The sequence below is a fragment of the Schistocerca piceifrons genome, chromosome 1 (assembly GCF_021461385.2).
Source record: "Schistocerca piceifrons isolate TAMUIC-IGC-003096 chromosome 1, iqSchPice1.1, whole genome shotgun sequence".
In the NCBI taxonomy this organism is placed as follows: domain Eukaryota; kingdom Metazoa; phylum Arthropoda; class Insecta; order Orthoptera; family Acrididae; genus Schistocerca; species Schistocerca piceifrons.
The window spans coordinates 1,137,268,017-1,137,288,778 of NC_060138.1; the positions used below are offsets into that span (position 1 = coordinate 1,137,268,017).

General features: G+C 43.1%; 1 protein-coding gene across 1 annotated transcript in view; it reads left to right on the forward strand.

Moving 5' to 3' along the window:
* Positions 1-20,762, forward strand: part of LOC124800576 (arginase, hepatic) — a 69,986-nt gene that overhangs the window by 7,361 nt on the left and 41,863 nt on the right. Inside the window, exons 2-3 of the mRNA XM_047263006.1 lie at positions 3,664-3,736; positions 13,078-13,184. Coding sequence (XP_047118962.1) covers positions 3,664-3,736; positions 13,078-13,184 — 180 coding nt within the window. The remainder of the gene's footprint in view (positions 1-3,663; positions 3,737-13,077; positions 13,185-20,762) is intronic.

The window sequence follows — 20,762 nt, forward strand, 5'->3', positions numbered from 1 at the left end:
CCGAGTCTTCTCCAGTCTTTATGAAAATATTCCTTATTTCTTGTATTATAAGCATGAAATTCTGTATTTCTGCTAGTAATTTTTCAGCTCCCCTTTACTGCTGTAATTGTTTGCAATATAGACCTTCATAATATTAAAGTTTAAAACTAGATCTTTGGATGAGATTCTGTCTTTGATGGTAGCTACTATCATCAGAGGTTTCTTCTGTAACACGAAGACTCTGTTCATGTGTATATATGTTGCTCCATACAATATAATACCATATGATAGAAAAGGGTACACAAGTCCAAAATATATTATTCTTGATATTTTTGACTTTCGATATGAGGTTAGCCTCCTCAAAGCATATAGACTAGATTTTAATTTATTACATACAGTACATAATCAACTTGGTACTCCGAGGTCAGCTGCCCAAAAACTTGCAAACATTGTCGAGCAGATTTTCATTTCTCACCTTTTGTTCATTTGATACACAAGGCTGAAAGTACATTACTTTGGTTTTCTGAGGTTCTCTCTTTTTGAACAGATATGTCACGGCATATAATGGTGATGAACGGTGTATTATCATGAGTACTTGGAAGGTAATTTACATACCTTATAAAATGAAATGGTTCCCGTATTGAGCCCTGCAGCACATCAGGATGTCTTTTTCAATAGTTTCAGTGTCCTATGAGTCTGTGCCACTACACATCCCCCACAGAATGGTGTCTCCATGCCAGCCAGCATGGATTCCAAAAACACTGGGCATGTGAAACCTGATTTGCACTTTTCTCATATGACATACTGAAAGCTTTATATCAAGGCAGTCAGGTAGATGCAGCCTTGATTTCCGAAAAGCGTTTGACTCAGTACCACACCTATGCTTATTGTCAAAAGTTTGATCATATGAGGTATCAAGTGAAATTTGTGACTGGATTAAGGACTTTTTGGTAGTGAGGACACAACATGTTATCTTGGATGGGGAGTAATCATCAGATGTAGAAGTAACTTCAGGTGTACCACAGGGATGTATGTTGGAACCCTTCATGTCCTTGTTGTATTTTAATGACATTGCAGACAATGTTAATAGTAAGCTCAGACTTTTTGCACATGATGCAGTTATCTATATTGAATTACTTTCCGAAATAAATTACATAAATATTCAGTCACATCTTGATAAGATTTCAAATTGGTGAGGAGATTGGCAACTTAGTTTAAATGTTCTGAAGTGTAAAATTGTGTGCTTCACAAAACAAAAAACCTAGTATACTATGACTCACTGATATTATGATCAGTGAGTCACAGTTGGAATCGGCTAACTCATACAACTACATGGGTGTAACACTTTGTAGGGACATGAAATGGAATGATCACATAGGCTCTGTTGTCGGTAAAGCAAATGGTAGTCTTTGATTTATTGCTAGAATACTGGAGAAGTGCAATCTGTCTGCAAAGGAGATTGCCTACAAATCATTTGTGTGGTTCATTCTAGAATATTGTTCAAGTGTGTGTGGGACTAATACTAAATAGGACTAACAGGGGATATCGAACATACACAGAGACGGGCATCACAAATGTTCACAGGATTGTTTGACCTGTGGGGGAGTGTTACTGAGATGCTGAAGAAACTGAACTGAAGACTTATGAAGATAGACATAAACTATCCCAAGAACGTCTATTACCAAAGTTTCGAGAACTGGCTTTAAACGATGACTATACGAATATACTACAACCTCCTATGTATCACTTACATAGGGATCGTGAGGACAAGATTAGATTAATTACAGCATGCAAAGAGGCACTCAAACAATCATTCTTCCCATGCTCCACACTTGAATGGAACGGGAAGAAACCCTAATAACCGGTACAATGGTATGTATCCTCTGACATGCATTTTGCAGAGATTTTTTTTTTTTTTTTTTTTTTTTTGCAGAGTATGACTTTAGGTGCAGATGTAGATCATGAGGGATAAGGGAGGTAACATATGCTTTTAAGTTAGTGTTCCTCATTCAGTTACTCATTGTTATTTCACCCTCAAAAGCAATCTTATCTGCTCGTATAGTAAATAAAACAGAATTGTTTTGTTTGTTGTGATGTTCTTGTTCTTCTAGAGAGATAAGTTTTGATGTGTTTTTTTCTGGATATAATTATTTTGCTACCAGATTTGCCAAGTTATTCCACTATTTCTATTATATTTTCTTGTGAATCATGCCAGTATGATCATTCGTACCATTTGTCCATGAGTAACCTCTGTGCCTACAGTTAGTTTGACCGTATATGGATCTCACATACTGGAGCAACATTCATGTGTAGCCCATCTCAAGTAATCTCTTTTATAGACAAGACGTTCTACTAATAAATGAAATCTTGTGCTGTGAATGTAGTAACTGAATGCTACTACTAATTCAGCCCAAACATCCGTTCCTTGCTATAGTTCCATATAGATGGTCAGTTGCATGATTGATAACTAAACACTTGTATGACAGGGCAGCCCTGTAACAGAAATATGGCAGCATAATAAGAAATAATAAATGACACTTGATTTCCTAACATAAACCTAATACAATGAAATCTAAAGAAGTTTGCAGTCTCTTGGCAGTCTACATATTGTCACTATAACTGTTTGTAACTGAGCAGACACTGTGTTTTGTTTGAGTGCTAAGTTGGAAGGTGATCTTCAGTGTAGTGTACTGTGCAGGCTGGACACACTGACCTGAAATGTGTAATTCCTGGTGCAGAACTGTGCAAGTTGTTGAACATGCTTCACAACAGCTTCTTCACTATGCGGGTCATTCGCTTTCTCCCTTCCAGCACAAGTTTCTCTGAACTATGCAGACAGGATTTGCCTCACTATCATAGGCTCCACTCTTGCAATCCCCTGGCCTAAACCTCTGCTAACATGTTCCCACTGCCTCACCTTACCTTTCTCTTCTCTCTTCTGTCCACACTACCCCTACTCCTTCCAGAATGTGCACTGCCTTCTCCTGCTACTCTTCCCCCCACCCCCATACGGGCAGTCTCTCTCTCTCTCTCTCTCTCTCTCTCTCTCTCTCTCTCTCTCTCTCCCTCCCTCTCCCTTTCTCCCCCCCTCCCCCCTCCCCCTCCCCCCTCCCCCTCCCCACCCCCTGCTCCCACTTTCCTCTCTCCACTTTTCAACCATCTCCATTCTCTTCCCCTCATTCTACCTCTTCATCTTCACCATTCTCTCCCTCCCCCCTACCCCTCAGCTTCTCCCCCATCTCCCACTTCCTGCATCTCATTTTGCTGTACTCTCTGTACTATTTTTGTCTTATTGTCTGGTTGTGGAGTGATCGGTCCAAAGTTCTATGTCTTTCTTGCTACCCCCTCCTTGCATCCTACCATGCCCCCTCCCCATTTCCATTAATAATCAGGTATCAGTAATTAGTCTTGCCATGGAAATGGGTGTGCAGAGTGTGTGGGTGTCTGTGCGTACTTATGCTAGAAAAAGAGCTAGTGCTCGAAAGCTAGTGCAAATTCTGTTTTTTGTTACATGTTTCTGCACTCCATGCGTTGATCAGCTATAGGTGAATGATTGTCTTTCCCCTATTTTATCTACAACTACAACAGGCATCATTTCTATGTCTTCGTTTATGAATTTGTCCGTTTTTGTATATTTTTCTATTTTTTTTAATTATGTTCTTACATTATGTACTGGATTTTCAGCCAAAACCTGGTGTATCCAAAGGACCTCAGCAGTTGCGTGATGCAGGTCTCATTGGCGCTCTGCAGTCTGTGAGTAAGTAGCTTATATGCCGAAGGGCTCTAGCGACCAAACATTCATTTTGTATGTGACCCCCTGCGGGTCCAGGGGTTAGAAAAGGCCCGAGATATTCCTGCCTGTCGTAAGAGGTGACTAAAAGGAGTCACATGTTTCAGCCATTATGTGATGGTCCCCTGAAGGGTTTGACCACCATTTTTCAAAATTTTCCCGAAGAGCGAGCCAACTGGGGAAAGACCCCTTACATGGTGCATTGTGTCCATCGTGCATTGAGATCTTTAGCCCGCTACCTCATCGTCGCATTTCAGTCCCGCTCATTCTCCATCTCTTGGCCGAGGACACCTTCCTGGGTGCATTTTCCACCATGCACTATGCAATGTCACTTTCTACGTCGACGATGACTGTGGACTTCTTTCCGCCTGATATCCAGCATGGTAGCCAGTCCGTTGAGGTGGGGCCGCCTTGTACCCTGTTGGTTGTAGACCCCTGACCACACAGGGATCGCTCTGCTGATGCCTGCGCCATTAACTCCCCACATATGCCAAGGGGTAAATGCCCCTAGGGCATCGGGACTCCTGGCAATGGCCATCCTGCCAGGCGGCCTTTGCTGTGGCTGGGTGGCGCCCTTGGGGAGGTCCCCTGGTAGGAGTGGGTGCATCAGGGCGGATGACACGCGATGAAGCGTAGTCCATCATCACTTGCTGGTGGTGAAACACAAGCAGTCTTAAGCATTCACGAGCTCAATTCAACACACAGAAGTATGACCCAAATCGTTCCCCTCCCTGGCCACACCATGGGAGGAACGTCAGGCTAAGGGTGGCACTGGATCTTATTCGCACCGATACCTTGTATGTTCGAGAGCTAATGGGAAATCTTTCATGACAATAAAGTTTCAATTTTTTGTTGAGCATTTAGAGGATGAGTTTGGGGAGGTGGAGGGGTTGTCAAAAATGAGATCTGGGTCAGTCTTGATCAAAACAGCATCCTCTGCCCAGTCACGGGTGTTACTCGCTTGTGACAAGCTGAGGGATGTTTCTGTAACTTTCATGCCCCATAAGAGCTTAAATATGGTCCAGGGTATCATATTTCACAGGGACCTTCTTTTGCAGTCTGACGATGAGCTGTGCGCCAATTTAGAGTGGCGAGATGTACATTTTGTCCGTGTCCACCGGGGTTCGAGGGATAATCAGGTTGCCACCGGTGCCTTCATCTTGGCCTTTGAGGGTGATACATTGCCTGAGAAGGTCAAGGCGATGGTCTACCGCTGTGAAGTAAAGCCCTGTATCTCTCCCACAATGCGGTGCTTTAAATGCTGGAAGTTCAGCCATATGTCTTCCCGCTGTACTTCCAGCATCACATGTCGAGATTGCGGACGCCCATCACATCCCAATATTCCACGTGCCCTGCCTCTCGTGTGCGTCAGCTGCGAAAAGCACCATTCACCTTGCTCGGCAGACTGCAAGATTCTCCAGAAAGAAAGGAAAATCATGGAGTACAAGACCCTGGACTGACTGACCTACACAGAGGCTAAGAGAAAATTTGAATGCCTGCCTCCTGTATGTATGACATCGTCTTATGCCACCACTACAACAGTTCTGGCACCATCAGCTCCGCCAACCCCACTCACCTCTCAGTGCCGGAAAACTAAACCTACCCCCTTGATGGTGGGGGGCATTTCCCTCCATGTTGCTCCTCCTGCATCTCCTACTTCGGGAACACCCCCCCCCCTCCCCCTCCCCCTCTGCAACCATCGGGGACATCCATCCCCAATTCTAAGCTGGAGAAGTGTAAGTCTTTTTCCGCTTCTCTCGCTGGGAGGGGGTCCCTTTGGTCACTCCCTTCCGCGGTTTCTACTAGTGGGAAAGATGACACCCACCATTGGCTGAAGAGCCCAAAAGCAGCTGGTTGTAGGGCTTTACGCTCATCCTTATTCCCAGAGACAGAGCCACTGAAGTCCTCCCAGCCAGGGAAACCCAAGGAGCAGCAAGAGAAATCCAAAAAGAAGACCCCTAAGACCAAGGAAATTGCGGTGGCACCCACACCACTGCTACCTACAAGCTCAGCACCTGAGTATGGGTTGGAGATGCTGGCGTCCACTGAGTACCTAGATCTCGCCAGACCCTCAGACACAATGGTTATAGACTGCTCAGGCAATAAGTCGGTGGTAGCAGGTGACTCTGTGGCGTAAACTGCCTCATTGAATGTTCCATGCCTTCCCAGTCTCACGATGACGTCATCCTCCAGTGGAATTGCGGTGGTTTTTTCCACCGCCTGGCTGAGCTATGGCAACTGTTAAGCTTTACACCTGCTACCAGCATTGCCCTCCAGGAAACCTGGTTCCTGGTAATGCAGACCCCTGCCCTCCGCGGCTATAAGGGATATTACAGGAACCGTAGCGATGATAATCGAGTGTCAGGTGGAGTTTGCGTTTATGTCCTAAACTCAGTCTGTAGTGATGTGTGCCCCCTTCAAACCCCTCTTGAAGCTGTGGCTGTCAGAATAAGGATGACACAGGAAATAACTGTCTGCAATGTATATCTTCCTCCAGTTGGTGCAGTACCCCTGACTGTATTAGCTGCACTGATTGATCAACTCCCTAAACCTTTCCTACTTTTGGGAGATTTTAATGCCCATAATCCCTTGTGGGGTGGCACTGTGCTTACTGGCCAAGGCAGAAATGTTGAAACTTTACTGTCTCAGTTCGACCTCAGCCTCTTAAATACTGGGGCCGCCCCACATTTCAGTGTGGCTCATGGTAGTTACTCAGCCATTGATTTAGCAGTTTGCAGCCCAAGACTTCTCCCATCTATCCACTGGAGAGTGCATGACGACCTGTGTGGTAGTGACCACTTCCCCATCTTCCTGTAACTGCCCCGGCATCAGGCCCACAGTCACCTGCCTAGATGGGCTTTAAACAAGGCGGACTGGGAAATTTTCACCTCTGCTGTCACCATTGACTCTCCCCCACACGGTAACATCGATATGATGGTTGAGCGAGTGACTACAACAATTGTTTCTGTGGCAGAAAACGCAACACCTTGCTTTTTAGGGTGCCCCGGTGTAAGGCAGTTCCTTGGTGGTTGCCGGAAGTAGCTGAAGCAATTAAGGAGCGTTGGCGAGCTCTACAGAAGCATAAGGGGCGCCCTTCCCTAGAGCACCTCGTAGCCTTTAAACGGCTCTGTGCCTGCGTTTGCCAGCTTATCAAACGACGAAAGCAGGATTGTTGGGAGAGATGTGTCTCGACCTTTGGGTGCCAGACCCCACCAAGTGTCCCTGGTGTTATCTACTGATGCAAACGCGATTGCCGAGGACTTTGCTGAGCACTTTGCTTGAGCCTCTGCATCGGAGACTTAGCCCCCAGACTTTCGCACTCTCAAACGGCGGCTGGAAGGGAAAGTCCTCTCATTCACTACATGCCACAGTGAATCCTGTAATGGGCGTTACAGAATGAGAGCTCCTCAGTGCCCTTGCACATTGCCCTGACACAGCTCCTGGACGTGATCAGATCCAGAACCGGATGATTAAAAATCTCTAATCTAACTACAAGCAACATATCCTTATCATCTTCAACCGGATCTAGTGCGATGGTGTCTTTCCATCGCAATGGCGGGAGAGCACCATCATTCCGGTGCTCAAACCTGGTAAAAACCCACTTGATGTGGATAGCTATCAGCCCATCAGCCTCGCCAATGTTTTTTGCAAGCTGCTGGAACATATGGTGTGTCGGCGGTTGGGTTGGGTCGGGTCCTGGAGTCACGTGGCCAACTGGCTCGATGTCAGAGCGGCTTCCATCAGGGTCGCTCCACCACTGATAATCTTGTGTCCCTTGAGTGTGCCATCTGAACAGCCTTTTCCAGATGCCAACACCTGGTTGTGGTCTTTTTTGATTTACAAAAAGCATATGATACGAGCTGGTGACATCATATCCTTGCCACATTGTATGAGTGGGGTCTCCGGGGCCCGTTCCCAATTTTTATCCTAAAATTCCTGTCGCTCTGCACTTTCCATGTCCGAGTTGGTGCCTCTCATAGTTCTATCCATATCCAGGAGAATAGAGTCCCGCAGGGCTCTGTATTGAGTGTCTCTCTATATTTAGTGGCCATTAACGGTCTAGCAACACCTGTCGGACCGTCCGTCTCTCCTTCTCTGTATGCAGATGACTTCTGCATTTCTTACTGCTGCTCCAGTACTGGTGTTGCTGAGCATTGCCTACAGGGAGCCATCCACAAGGTACAGTCATGGGCTCTAGCAAAAGGCTTCCAGTTTTTCGCCATGAAGATGTGTGTCATGCATTTCTGTTGGCATCGTACTGTTCATCTGGAACCAGCACTGTACCTTAATGATGATCCACTCACTGTAGTGGGGACATATTGATTCTTAGGTCTGGTTTTCGATGCTCGTTTGACTTGGCTTCCTCATCATCGTCAGCTTAAATGGAAGTGTTGGCAGCACCTCGATGCCCTTCACTGCCTGAGCACCAACTGGGGTGCAGATCGCTCCACGCTGCTGCAGCTCTACGAAGCCCTTGTTCAATCCCACCTTGACTATGGGAGTGTGATTTATGGTTTGGCGGCGCCCTCAGCAATGCATTTACTTGACTCATTGCACCATTGCGGAGTTCGACTAGCAACAGGAGCTTTTAGGACGAGTCTGGTGACAAGCGTACTGGTGGAGGCTGGAGTCTCCCCATTGAGGATAAGTCATACACAACTGTTCGCGAGTTACGTTGCACACATTCATAGCTCTCCTGAACATCCTAATTACCGTCTTCTTTTCCCAACCATTGCAGTTTCACCTCCCACATAGACAGAGCTAACGATTACGGTTCACGTACGTTCGCTTCCATCTGAACTAGAGTCCTTCCTTTCACCACCTGTCCTCGAGGTCCATTCATGTACACCTCTGTGGTGTAGCTGTAGGTCGAATCATTGCCTGCAAGTTTTGTGTGGCCCTAAGGACTCTGTTAACCCTGCGGCTCTCCACTGTCACTTCCTCTCAATTCTTGAAGAGTTCCAGGGCTCTGAAGTGGTTTACACTGACTGTTCGATGGCTGATGGTAGTTGGCTTCGCCTTTGTCCACGGAGGCCGTATTGAACAGCATTCCTTGCCCGATGGCTGCAGTGTATTCACTGCAGAGCTGGTGGCCATATCTCGTGCACTTCAGTATACCTGTTAATGCCCAGCAGAATCGTTTCTTCTGTGTACTGAGTCCTTGAGCAGCCTACAAGCTATCGTCAACCAGTGCTACCCTCGCCATCCTTTGGTGGCATCCATCCAAGAGTCCATCTTTGCCCTGGACCGGTCCTGTCGTTCAGTGGTGTTTGTGTGGACCCCAGGACATGTGGGCATCCCAGGCAACTAACTTGCCGACAGGCTGGCCAAACAGGCTATGCGTAAACTGCTTCTGGAGATGGGCATCTCTGAACCTGACCTGCGTTCTGACTTCCACTACAGGGTTTTTTGGCTTTGGGAGACGGAATGGCATAACAGTACGCACAAAAAACTGTGTGTCATTAAGGAGACGATGAATGTGTGGAAGTCTTCCATGCGGGCCTCTTGCAGGGTCTCAGTTGTCCTCTGCCGGCTCCGCATTGGCCATGCTTGGGTGACCCAAGGTTACCTCTTGCGCCTTGAAGACCCACCTCAGTGTCGGTGTGTCACCTGGTTGCAGTGGCCCATATTCTGGTGCACTGTCCCACTTTAACTGCCCTGCGAAGAAATCTTCAGTTACCGGACTCGTTGCCACTAATTTTATCTGACAACGCCTCATTGGCTGATTTAGTTTTACGTTTTATTCATGAGGGTGGGTTTTATCATTCGATCTAAGTTTTAACGCATGTCCTTTGTCCCTCTGTGTCCTCCACCCTAGTGCTTTTAGGGTGGAGGTTTTAATGTGTTGCAAAGTGGCTGGCTTTTCCTCTTTATTTTCGTGGTTGGCCAGCCACTGTAATCTGCTTTCTTGTTTTACTCTCTTTCTTGTTTTACTCTCTTTTGTTTCTAGCATCTCTCTGTTGTTTTCTTGTCCTCTTTTGTTCCTTTTAGTGTTCGTTGCCTTTCCTTCATTCTTGTGGTTTTTCCTTTATTTCTGTTTTGTGTTATATGTCTCATCTGTTTTATTCTCACACTTGTGGCTTTGTTTTATTATGAACAAGGAACCAATGACCTCGTAGTTTGGTCCCTTCCTCCCTTTTTTAAACCACCCACTCATCTTGTATATGATCAGTCCTCCAATTGCCTTCCATTTTTCATTTTCCTGTTTCTTTTAACTATTATCTTGCCTCCACCTCACCAAATTGTGCTTTTTAAATGGCCTGTGAGTATTCTTTTCTATCATCCTCAGCTTAGGTGGAACACAGTTTATAGGTGCTGTTGTGGAGTCTGAGAACAGACTGGTGGTCCCTGTGGTCAATGACAGCAGAGTTCACTAAATGAATGGCTAACCAGGATCAACATACAGAGCATAGCAAAAGTTGTAGTAAGTGTGCAAATGGTCCAGGGAGTGACCTGAATGGAAAATGTAAATGCAGGCAAACTCAATCACTCTACTATCAGTTTCATGCATTGATGTCTTCAGAGAATAGAGAGTATTGCTGGACAAGTGTGGGCCTGTGGTATTTATAGACTCTGACACGTCAGTGGATAGACCCACATGATACCCCTACTGCAGTAGTGGTGCCCTGCACAGGAGCACGCTGTGGCTGTGATATAAACCCAGATTATCCCTGACCTTGCCTCTATATGAATACTTGGGCTGGACCAGGAATCCAAATCACTGTCAGGTATTAAACCCCTCCCCCCTTGAATTGCCACGTAGGGCCAGAGATGGCCTAGATGCTGCCGACTTCATTTAGGAAGGGGGGAGAGAAGTGTTGAAATCCCTGCCCAGGGCTTCTGTGGTATTTCCTCATCACAGATGCCAGCACTGCCTGTGGAAGTACTGGCTAATCAACAGTTTCTGGGGCACTGCTTGGTACTGGCTACAAAGAATTGAGTGTCGGCCATGGTTCAGATTGGGGCAACAGTTCAGCCTCTGAGGGCACCTCAGTCCGAGAATGCTCAACCTTTGTCAAATGTTTGATGACGGGGTTGTCTCTGATGTTGGTGGGAACCAGAAATGGCTTTGGAACTACAAGCAGTTCCACCTCGATCGATTTCAATTACTAATCATTGTCAACCAACGTTGGCACCTAAAATGTTGGCAGAGGTTGGAGATGTGGTAGGCAGGATCTTGGGAAGGCTTGTCACTGTTGTGGTTGCATGAGGCGTGGCCCATTGTCTGCCAAGGGGGAGTAGGAGGCTACATATCATTGCAGCCCAAACTTATTACGATGCCAGACTATGTGCTCTTCGATGGCTGCAACTTAAAACATTTGCTAGCTGCAAAGCCGTGGGTTATTGCCAAAAGTGTGGGTCTATACACAGGATCTCAAGTAAGGCTGTGTGTGTGTCCTTAGTGGGGCTTGCTGAGTTGGGTGCAGCTTCTGAAACAGGGTGTGCAGTCTGTGCCTGTGTAAAATTTTGGCCAGACTATGTCTATGTGTGGGATGCATCGGTATTTTGCAAGGAAGCTGACGACTGCTAACCTGGTGTTGGCTGGCATCATAATCTTGCACATTTTGCACTTTGGAGTTGATGACTGCCTGCTCGGCTTCCAAATTGGACGCTGAGGGAGTCAGGTCAGATGTGCAGTCTTTTGAGTGCCTTCCAGTGTTTCATTTTCCTGTTTCTTTTAACTATTATATTTCCTCCCTCTCACTGACTTGTACGTTTAGGTGGGCTGTGTGTATTCTTTCTTATCCTACTCGGCATAGGTAGAGCACAGTTAGTGATCACTGGCACAGGTGCTGACACAGAAACTGGGAACAAACAGACGGTCCCCGAGTTTGTACGCTGCTAAACAGAGGGTCAACCTAAGGCAGTTTTTAAGCTGCAAGCGAGCTATACGGCACATTTTCAGTACCATTCCATTTATAAAATGGAGATGTTTTGAATTAAGAGCCATTGTCAGAAACCATTGTGTGCCCCCTATATTGCAAATATGGAGAAGGCATGGATGATAGTTGCAGTGGTGGTGAAAGCCTTTTATGAACCATGTTGCTTCTCAGAATGGCCTGGCAAAATCAGTATGCATTCTAAGCTGGGAGTGGTCAGGGCATGCCAAGGGTTGGAATGCTGTACAGGGGCTGATTCATTGGGCAAAGGCCTGGCAGTTCTGAAACATAACATTTGTGGTGGTGTGAACACCCGGCCAGCGCACATATCGCTGCTCTGTTGCCTTCAGTTTGCACATTCCCCTATCTGCAGTGTAGATGAGCTGTAGTATGTGGAGGTGGAGCAAGAATGGAATTACCACCCACCATTCATATTTATCTGTGGCTAACAATAAGACACCATCAGTTGTCTTAAGCCTGTGTCATAATGAAAAACATGGCAGGTGTTACAGCCAACTCTCCGGAAAGAGCATCCGTGTTTCCATGCTGTGTGGTCTAGTTACAGTCATTAATCAACAGTGCGCACCATTTCAGCCTCTGCACCATCTTGTCACAAAGTTTTGAGTAGGGACCGAATAGTAAAATGGGGGGCTTGTGATCAGTGATGAAGAGAAACCCAGTACCATGAAGACGTGTGAAACTTTGACATCATATATGAAAGCCAACATCCCTTTCATGATTTGTAAATAATTTTGCTGTGCCACGAATACAATGGACTGTTTTGTGCCACCAGCATATTTATTGGAAAGGATTGCACCAGTGCCACAATCTGAACATCAGTGGCAAGTGTTTTCTGGGACTGAATGCTGCTAAATATGAGGGCAATTTAAAGCACTTTTTAAATTGCAAGTGAGTTTTCTGGCATGCCTCTACTGTCAATGGCACTTGTCAGAGGTTTCAGAGAAGTTGGAAGTGCTAAAAAGGTGTGGGGCCATGATATTATTTCTCATATTTCCCAACTTCTTTTTCTCATTTGTCATTAGTTTTGGGAGTGGTCCATATTTCCTATAGCAGCTCCATACTTTTCCTTTTCATATGAGTGTCAGTCTTGTCAGTAGTGTCTTTTATTTAATTAATGCTCTAATACGTTTTTATAAATTACTTTTCTTTTTCACTATCACACACAGTAACTCTTTTCCTCCATTCTCCTAATTAGTTGCTGAAACAGAATTTTTTTGTCCCAAAAACAAGGGAACAACCTGTATGCAGTGCTAGTTTCTCTTCAATTATGGCAATTTCCTCTGCTGAACAGTCTGATCATATCAATGAGTGTCTTTCTTTAATGTTGAACATTTCATTTGTTTTGCATGGATTTTGTATTCATGTGTAAATATATTTAAGAGAAGGTTTCCTTTAAAATTTTCACAGATTTGAATGTTCAGGATGTTGGTGACGTAGTTTATGAGCCCATACCTAATTTGCCACCTCTGGAGAACTACCACAACATTGCACATGTAGCTGCTTGCCAAAAGGAGGTAAGAATTCATTCTAAAAAATATTATTGTCTTGCTCTGGCATATTTTCCTCTGTCATGTACTTCACACTGCATTTTACTGCTTATACTATTGCTAAGGGGCACACTTTGTCAGTTTCATGGTCCCATATATTTCCTTGTCAGCCTGAAAAGTTGTAATGAAACGTTTTATTTCTGTTGAGTTTCTGCAAAAATTTCATTTTTAAGGATAGCTTGATGTTTCAACAGGTATATGTATTTAGGCAGCCAACGGCCTTGCCTCAGTGGTAATTACGGTTCCCAATAGATCAGCAAAGTCAAGTGCTGTCGGGCTTAGCTAGCACTTGGATGGGTCACCATCCAGGTCTGCTGAGTGCTATTGGCAAGCAGGGTGCATCAGCCCTTGTGAGACCAACAGAGGAGCTGCTCGATTGAGAAGCAGTGACACTGGTTACAAAAACTGACAGTGGCCAAGAGAGCAGAGTGCTGACCACTTGCCCCCCCCCCCCCCCCCCCCCCCCCCATATCTGCATCTGGTGACGCCTAAGGGCTGAGGACAACAAAGTGGCCGGTTGGTACCATTGGGCCTTCATGGCATGTTCAGGCAGTGTTGTTCATTTGTTTGTATGTATTTTGGCAATCTACATCAAGAATACATTTACCAGCAAACATACCAAGTTTTAATCTTTGTGGACTTGGAGAAGGCCTGTAAAACAATATGTGGGCAAGTATGAAGACTAGTGGTGAGTCAACTACTTACATCAATGCAACTAAACAGTTCCATATAGACTGTGTGAGGGCTGTCAGACTACAAAATTCAGCATCACTGGAGTTTACTGTTACAAAAGGATTTGCCACATGTGTGCTATAGCATCGATGCTGTTTAAAAGCTACATGGGGCAGCCGACAAGTATCTAGATCTAGAGATCTAGGAAGCACTTAAAGTCTAGAGGAGCAGATGTGAAGGCATGGGAATCCCTGTGGGGGATTGAGGGATGAAATCATGTACACACTCCTCTTTGCTGATGACCAGGACATTGTAACAAGAGACAAGGATGATAATGAATACATTCTTTGGAACTTAAAAGAGGAACATAAAGACAGGACATCACAGTTATTAAACAGTTTAAGATTCAGGATGAAAAGTGATAATATTATTTGAAGGATAGACTGCTACTCACCACAGAGCAGATTTGGGTCACAGACAAGCTAAAGAGTACTAAACATGTAAGATTTGGCCTTCTTCCAAAAAGGCAATGTACGCACACAAATGGAGCTCTCACAGACGTAACTACTGTCTCTGGCTGCCGTGAACAGAACATCACAATCAGCATGACAAAAACCACTTACCTTAAGATTTGAGGATCTGGGGGCAGGAGCCAGCAAGATAAAAGAATGTAAGACTTTTAAGTATCTGGGGGTTGTGATATCATCAGACAGAAAAAGTGAAGATGACATAAATAATAAAATACAGTGCTGCCAGCTAGTCACTTTTGTTACCTGCAGTTTTTCTTGTTAGAAGTCTTTCTACTCACTTATTCTGCATACTGAGGTGAATTACACAGCTTGATAGCAGTGTGTATTGTGTTTTTTTTCTTTGTGTGTGTGTGTGTGTGTGTGTGTGTGTGTAAAAGAGTAAATTGTTTCCTCGAGAAAAATAAATTGCATTAAATTCCATACATTCTTACTGAACCCCTAGAACATTATTTTAAAAGCAGCTGCTGGATGACATGCATAATGCATATTATTCGCTATGTTTTGATGAAACAACAAAAATTGCTGGTGCAAAGGCATAAGAAACTGTGGTTGGCTATTAGCAGCTCAGAATAAAATTGTGAGCCATCATGTATAGACTTTTTCATTGGTAAATCAACATCTGAGTATACTGCTGGTAAACTTAAAAGCCCATTAGATTCTACAAACCTTTCTTTGCATAAACTATTAATGCTTGGGAGTGCTCTCTCTCACAGGAATGCTGAAGTTAAATGGAGTCTTTCTGTGCCAAGTAGGTATCTTACAGAGGACTGGGCATCACTCTCAGAAAAAACTTGTAACTCAATTATAGTAAAAAACACAGTGAAACTGTGTGACAACAAACCAGCAAAAGTCCCTACGACAAAAGGGGTGCTTTCTTTGGAGCAGTGTGCGAATGAGAAATCCCATAACCACATAGAAGAAGACAGAAGGAAGAAAAGCAAAAACAACTAATGAAGAGGAAAAAAGAGCGTGAGAAGAAGAACAAATGCAACAAAAATTTCCAGTGTGGAAAATGAAGGAGTCATCGTGTGAAGAAACACTTAAATAAAAAGGACAACAGGAACCGGAAAACTTATGGCAGGTAATAAGCTGGTCTCTGAAGCTAATGAAGACTTATGGTTGCCTTACAGAAGAAAGACTTTCAAGAATCAACACTTGCCCAGGCCATTTTGAGAGGTGCTCTTCAGGTCCAGAAAGAAGTTCAGAATCAGAAACAAGATGCAGATGCTTTCCAGTCTAGAGCTGATAAAAGAAGTAGTGCTTCAGCAACATAATTTTTTTAAGAAAACTCAAAGAATTAAAGGTGCTAATTACTCCAGTGCAATTTTCTGCGCAATTATGTATTTAGGAGGTTTGTGAGAAAGGTTATGAGACTGATAACACCATGAGCAATCTGGCAACACTGTGTTGTTCTGATTGTGTAAACAGGTTTTTTCATCCCTTCCACATGCTTAGTCAGAGTTTCACTTCCGTACAACCACCACGTGTTTTTTGTGTGAGCCAACAGCGAAGTTGTATTTTTGTTGTGTGGTATGAAAATGGAAAGCAGACTTTAGAGCAACATTATGCCATCAAGTTTCATGTTAAACTTGGGGAATCCACGAGTCGGGCATTGGAAAAGTTGAAACAGGCCTATGGGGAACATTTCTTATCAAGAGCACAAGTTTTTCACTGGCACAAATCATTTTTGGGAGGCCCATATCACACTGAAGATAAGCTTCGCTGTGGGAGACCTTCAACTTCAGAAATCAACAAAAATGTTGTATGTGTACATGTTCTTGTGAGATCAGACCAATGTTTAATAATAAGGGAGATGGGTGACCTGTTAAACACTTTCACCGTATGTCAAGTTTTGAGAAAATATTTGCACATGCAAAAGTTTTGTGCCGAAATGGTGCCGAAAAACCTCACAACTGAGTGGAAGGACATCTGACAAAATATGTGCATTGATCTTCCTGAGAGGATTGCTAATGACCACAAATGGTTCAGTTGATGAATCCTAGATTTTTGACTATGAGTGTGGATAATGTGGCAAAGTGAGGAGTGGCACACTGAGACATCTCCTCGACCAAAAAAAGCCTGAATGAGCAAATGACACATCAGTACAGTGCTGATTTATTTTTTTTGACAACAGAGGTATTGTGCACAAGGAAATTGTTTCTCAGGGACGAACTATCACCCAAATGTTTTACGAAGATGTCCTTGAAATGCTCAGGAAAAGAGTGAATTGAGTGAGACTGGATATTGCAGACAAGTGGACACTCCACAATGATAACACCCATGTCACAAGGTCATTTACATCATGGGATTTTTTATCTAGAAAGGCATTTCTACTATTTCACTACCACTCCATTGAACTGATCTGAGTACTTGTGGCTTTTTTCTTTTCCCAAAACTGAAAAATTTCTTAAAAGAACACCATTTGGGGCTCTGGAGAACATTCAAAAGAGCGTGACTGACATGTTAAAGGCCCTACCAGTTTAGGCCTTTCAGCGTTGCTACAAAGACTGGCAATAACAACTCCATCAATATATAGCTGCCAAAGAGAACTACTTTGAAGGAGACAAATTACATTTTTATTTATTTTTTTATCTTTGGTACATAAATTAGGCTCATACTTTTCTCACACACATTCTATTTTTTAACTTATTGTGAACATATTACTTCTCCTATAATTAAATTTTTTTTATTAATAACAGTAGAAAGGCCATAAATTGTACAATACTTATGTAATTACAAGTAAATAGTGGCCAAACCACATCAGAAGTCGTGCATTTACTATCAGTATTAGAGTAGTACATTGGAATTTGATATTGCCCTTACAAAGTCATAGCTAGCAACATTGAGAAGAGACTGTCAGTAATAACATAGCAAATGTGGATGCTGGTCTGGAAGCCCTCCCCTGGAAAATTTTAAAAATTGGAAGCATGATTTAGGTATTCAAATTCTGTATTCCAGACACTTTCCAAAAATAAATAAAGAAGATTTTTCCAGGAATCAAAGCAATTTTAAATGAAAAAATTAAGTTATGTGGGAAAGTCTAAAAATTAGTTTAGTAAACATCAACAATGCTTCAGAAACGTTGTCTGTAATTTTAAAATGCTGCAAAATCAATATACACTACTGAAGGAACAGAAAAACTCTAATTTTTGCATTTTTGACAAAACAAATAAAAGAATCCTTAGGAGTTCACACAATATACTCAATGTTTTTGAATTCTGAAATGACAAAACTACCAAACACAGATAATGTCACAAAATTCCCAAAAATTTTCATCAGTTTTTAATAATTTACTCTTGGCACAATTTGCAAAATGTTAAAGGAGACGGCCATTAGTATAAAAATGTGCATCATCGTGGTATGCGATATTAAGTATGGGTAAATAGATGAACTGTGCACCTTGTTTCATCACCTGGTTAAAAAACTGCAAAAGCTTGCAGATGAATGCAATGAAATTGTTACCTCACTCAGTTAAAATCTGTTTTATTCCTAGGAGGATTGCCCATAAAGTAATGCACCACATTTTTTTTCTTCGGCAATTCTTTATTGAGCATAATGAGAATTACACACACAAAAGAATGGCATTTAATCTACACACCTTAATTTTCCTTGTAATCTCCAACCCCTTCTATGGCCTTCCTCCGGCATGAAACAAGGGTGTATGCAGGGCTGGTGCAAGCCTAAGTGCTGCCCCGTGCGAGCTGGTAAATTGCCGCCGCCCCCCCCCCCCCCCATTTTTTTACCAAACATTTGTGAAATTTTGTTTAAACAAATCTGTAGGAAATGTCAGCAATCAATCGCAATTTTTGTTTTTCCGTTTCAGATCTACCTAGGCTTTCACCACTGAGTGGCCAGTCTCAAAGCTTTTAATACTTGCTTACATCTAAACCGTCATGTAGACAGTTACGTTCGGCATGACGGTATAGATGTAAACATAACTCAAAGCATTGAGAATAGCCACACTGTCCCAAAATCTATGTAGATCTGGAAAATAAAAACAAAAATTGTGACTGATTGGTGACATTCTCTACAGATTTGTACAAAACAGTTGCTGGGCACCAGCTCAAAAATGGAGTCAAACCTAGCTAGTCAAATCTAGCTAATTTTAATAAGCCTTGTGCATTTACAAAAATGTTCAAATGTGTGTGAAATCTTATGGGACTTAACTGCTAAGGTCATCAGTCCCTAAGCTTACACACTACTTAACCTAAATTATCCTACGGACAAACACGCACACCCATGCCCGAGGGAGGACTCGAACCTCTGACGGGATCAGCTGCAGAGTCCATGACTGCAGCACCTTAGGCCGCTCGGCTAATCCCGCGCGGCATGATCTTACAGTTAACATAAACAAACATTTTTCTATGGTTGTGAACAGATAATGTATTCAATGGAAAACAAAATATGTTTACAGTTTAACAATAATTTGGATTGAATAATAATATTTACTATAATTATTTAATGTTGAACAAAGTAAGAAACAACACAGTAAATAACCAAGACACTGAACATAATATAAAAATTTAAAAAATACTAGACAAATCAAACCTTCCTGGCTTTTGCTTGTGCAAACTCTTTCACATGATCTGTGTAATTTAAGTCCTCTGCAAGTTCATGCTCAATTGATATTGTTGCAAGATCATTCAAATGAGTTTGGCTCATCGTTGATCAAAGGTGTGTCTTTATCAATTTCAGTTTTGAGAAACCCCCTCTCCACTCACAACTGTCACTGGGAGTGTTAGGAGAATTCTCAGAGCAATGTTAACATTAGGGCAAAAATTATGTCTTCCTATAAACTTCAGAGTCTCTTTTGGACCTATTCCAGGTTTCAACAATGTTGAAAGCACTTTTTGTTCTTCCTCAACTCAAGTGCAAAATCGCTGCGAGGTTTCTACACTTTGTGTCCAGGCTGTCAGGAGGTGCATTCCTTAGCTCGCCGATGTCGTAGAGAAAATCGAAATAATCACAATGAGATTTCAGATGATTGAAGCTCTCATCCAAAGATGTGGTTACTATATCTAAAAGATAATAGTAGAATTCAATTTTGTAACATTTCGTTGGGTCATCTATTGTCTCATCCCTTCCTTCATAGGTAAAGTGTATTGGCTTCTTACTTCTTCTCCGGGAAATGCTTATCCGTGGTAACGTCAGATCTTCTAGCTCTAATTCTGTAGCCAATTCTTTGGAATCCATCAAGAAAGACATATACTTTTCTTCTGTTCTGCAGGTCTCAAAATATGCTTTCGTTTTTTCAAGCACTTCCATGGCCTCAGAAACATTTATGTCACTGGTCTGGAGGGTCTTACTGACTACACTGATGTGAAGCAGAACGTCATACCAGATTACTAGAGAAGTGAGAAAGGTGTAATTTTTTATTTGATTCGCAAGTGACGTTGCTTCGTGAGCAGTCATGCCATCAAATTCTTCTGATATCTGAACCAGTGCATCATAAACGTCTCCAGTTTGAAACCTCAGGGGAGTAAGTGCATCGGTGCGACTTTCCCACCTAGAATTGCTCAATGGCTTCAGCGACAGGTTAGGCAGATACTTCTTCGAGACATCCCAACGTCGAATGGAGGATGAGAAGAAGTCATACAAGCTCTTCACTGTCAAAAACATGGAAACAGCATATTTAGAAGACATAGCGGCATTGTTCACAAAAAGATTCGGTGAGTGACTGCTACATGGTACATAAAATGCTCTCTTGTTCATATCTGAAATTCTTTTCTGGAGACTAGACTTCTTTCCTTTCATGTTTGCTCTATTGTCGTATCCTTGCCCTCTTATATTACACAATAGGATTTTTTTATCTTCCAAGAACTTGAGTACGACCTGCATCAAAGTGGAGCTTGAAGAATCGCACTGGAAGAAATCCCAGGAAATACTCCCGAATTCGGACATCGTATACCTCGTCGAGTCTTGTCTCCTGGATGAAATGTACCGCATCTGTCATCTGCTCAACTTTTGAAATATCTGGTGTGCGGTCCAGAATTATACTGTAATACTTTGCAGATTTAATCATTAATAGAATGTTGTCGGTTATAGATGATCCAATAACATGAATTATTTCATTCTGTGTTTCTTTTCCAAGATAATGATGACCCTTGTTCTCACCTTGCTTTGTTCTGTGCAGGTGCTCCATCATCACAGTGTCGAAATTTCTGAATAATTCGAGTTTCAAGAAGTTTCCGTTGTCAGGCTGAAAGAGTGTACCTGTACTTCCTCTCAAAGGCAGACATTGCCGACCCAGGAAATGAATTATTGCTATTAATCGCTCAAGAACATTTTTCCCATGTTCGCTTTCAGTATTCAGAAGCCTTTGATGATGGGTGTCGACAGTTTG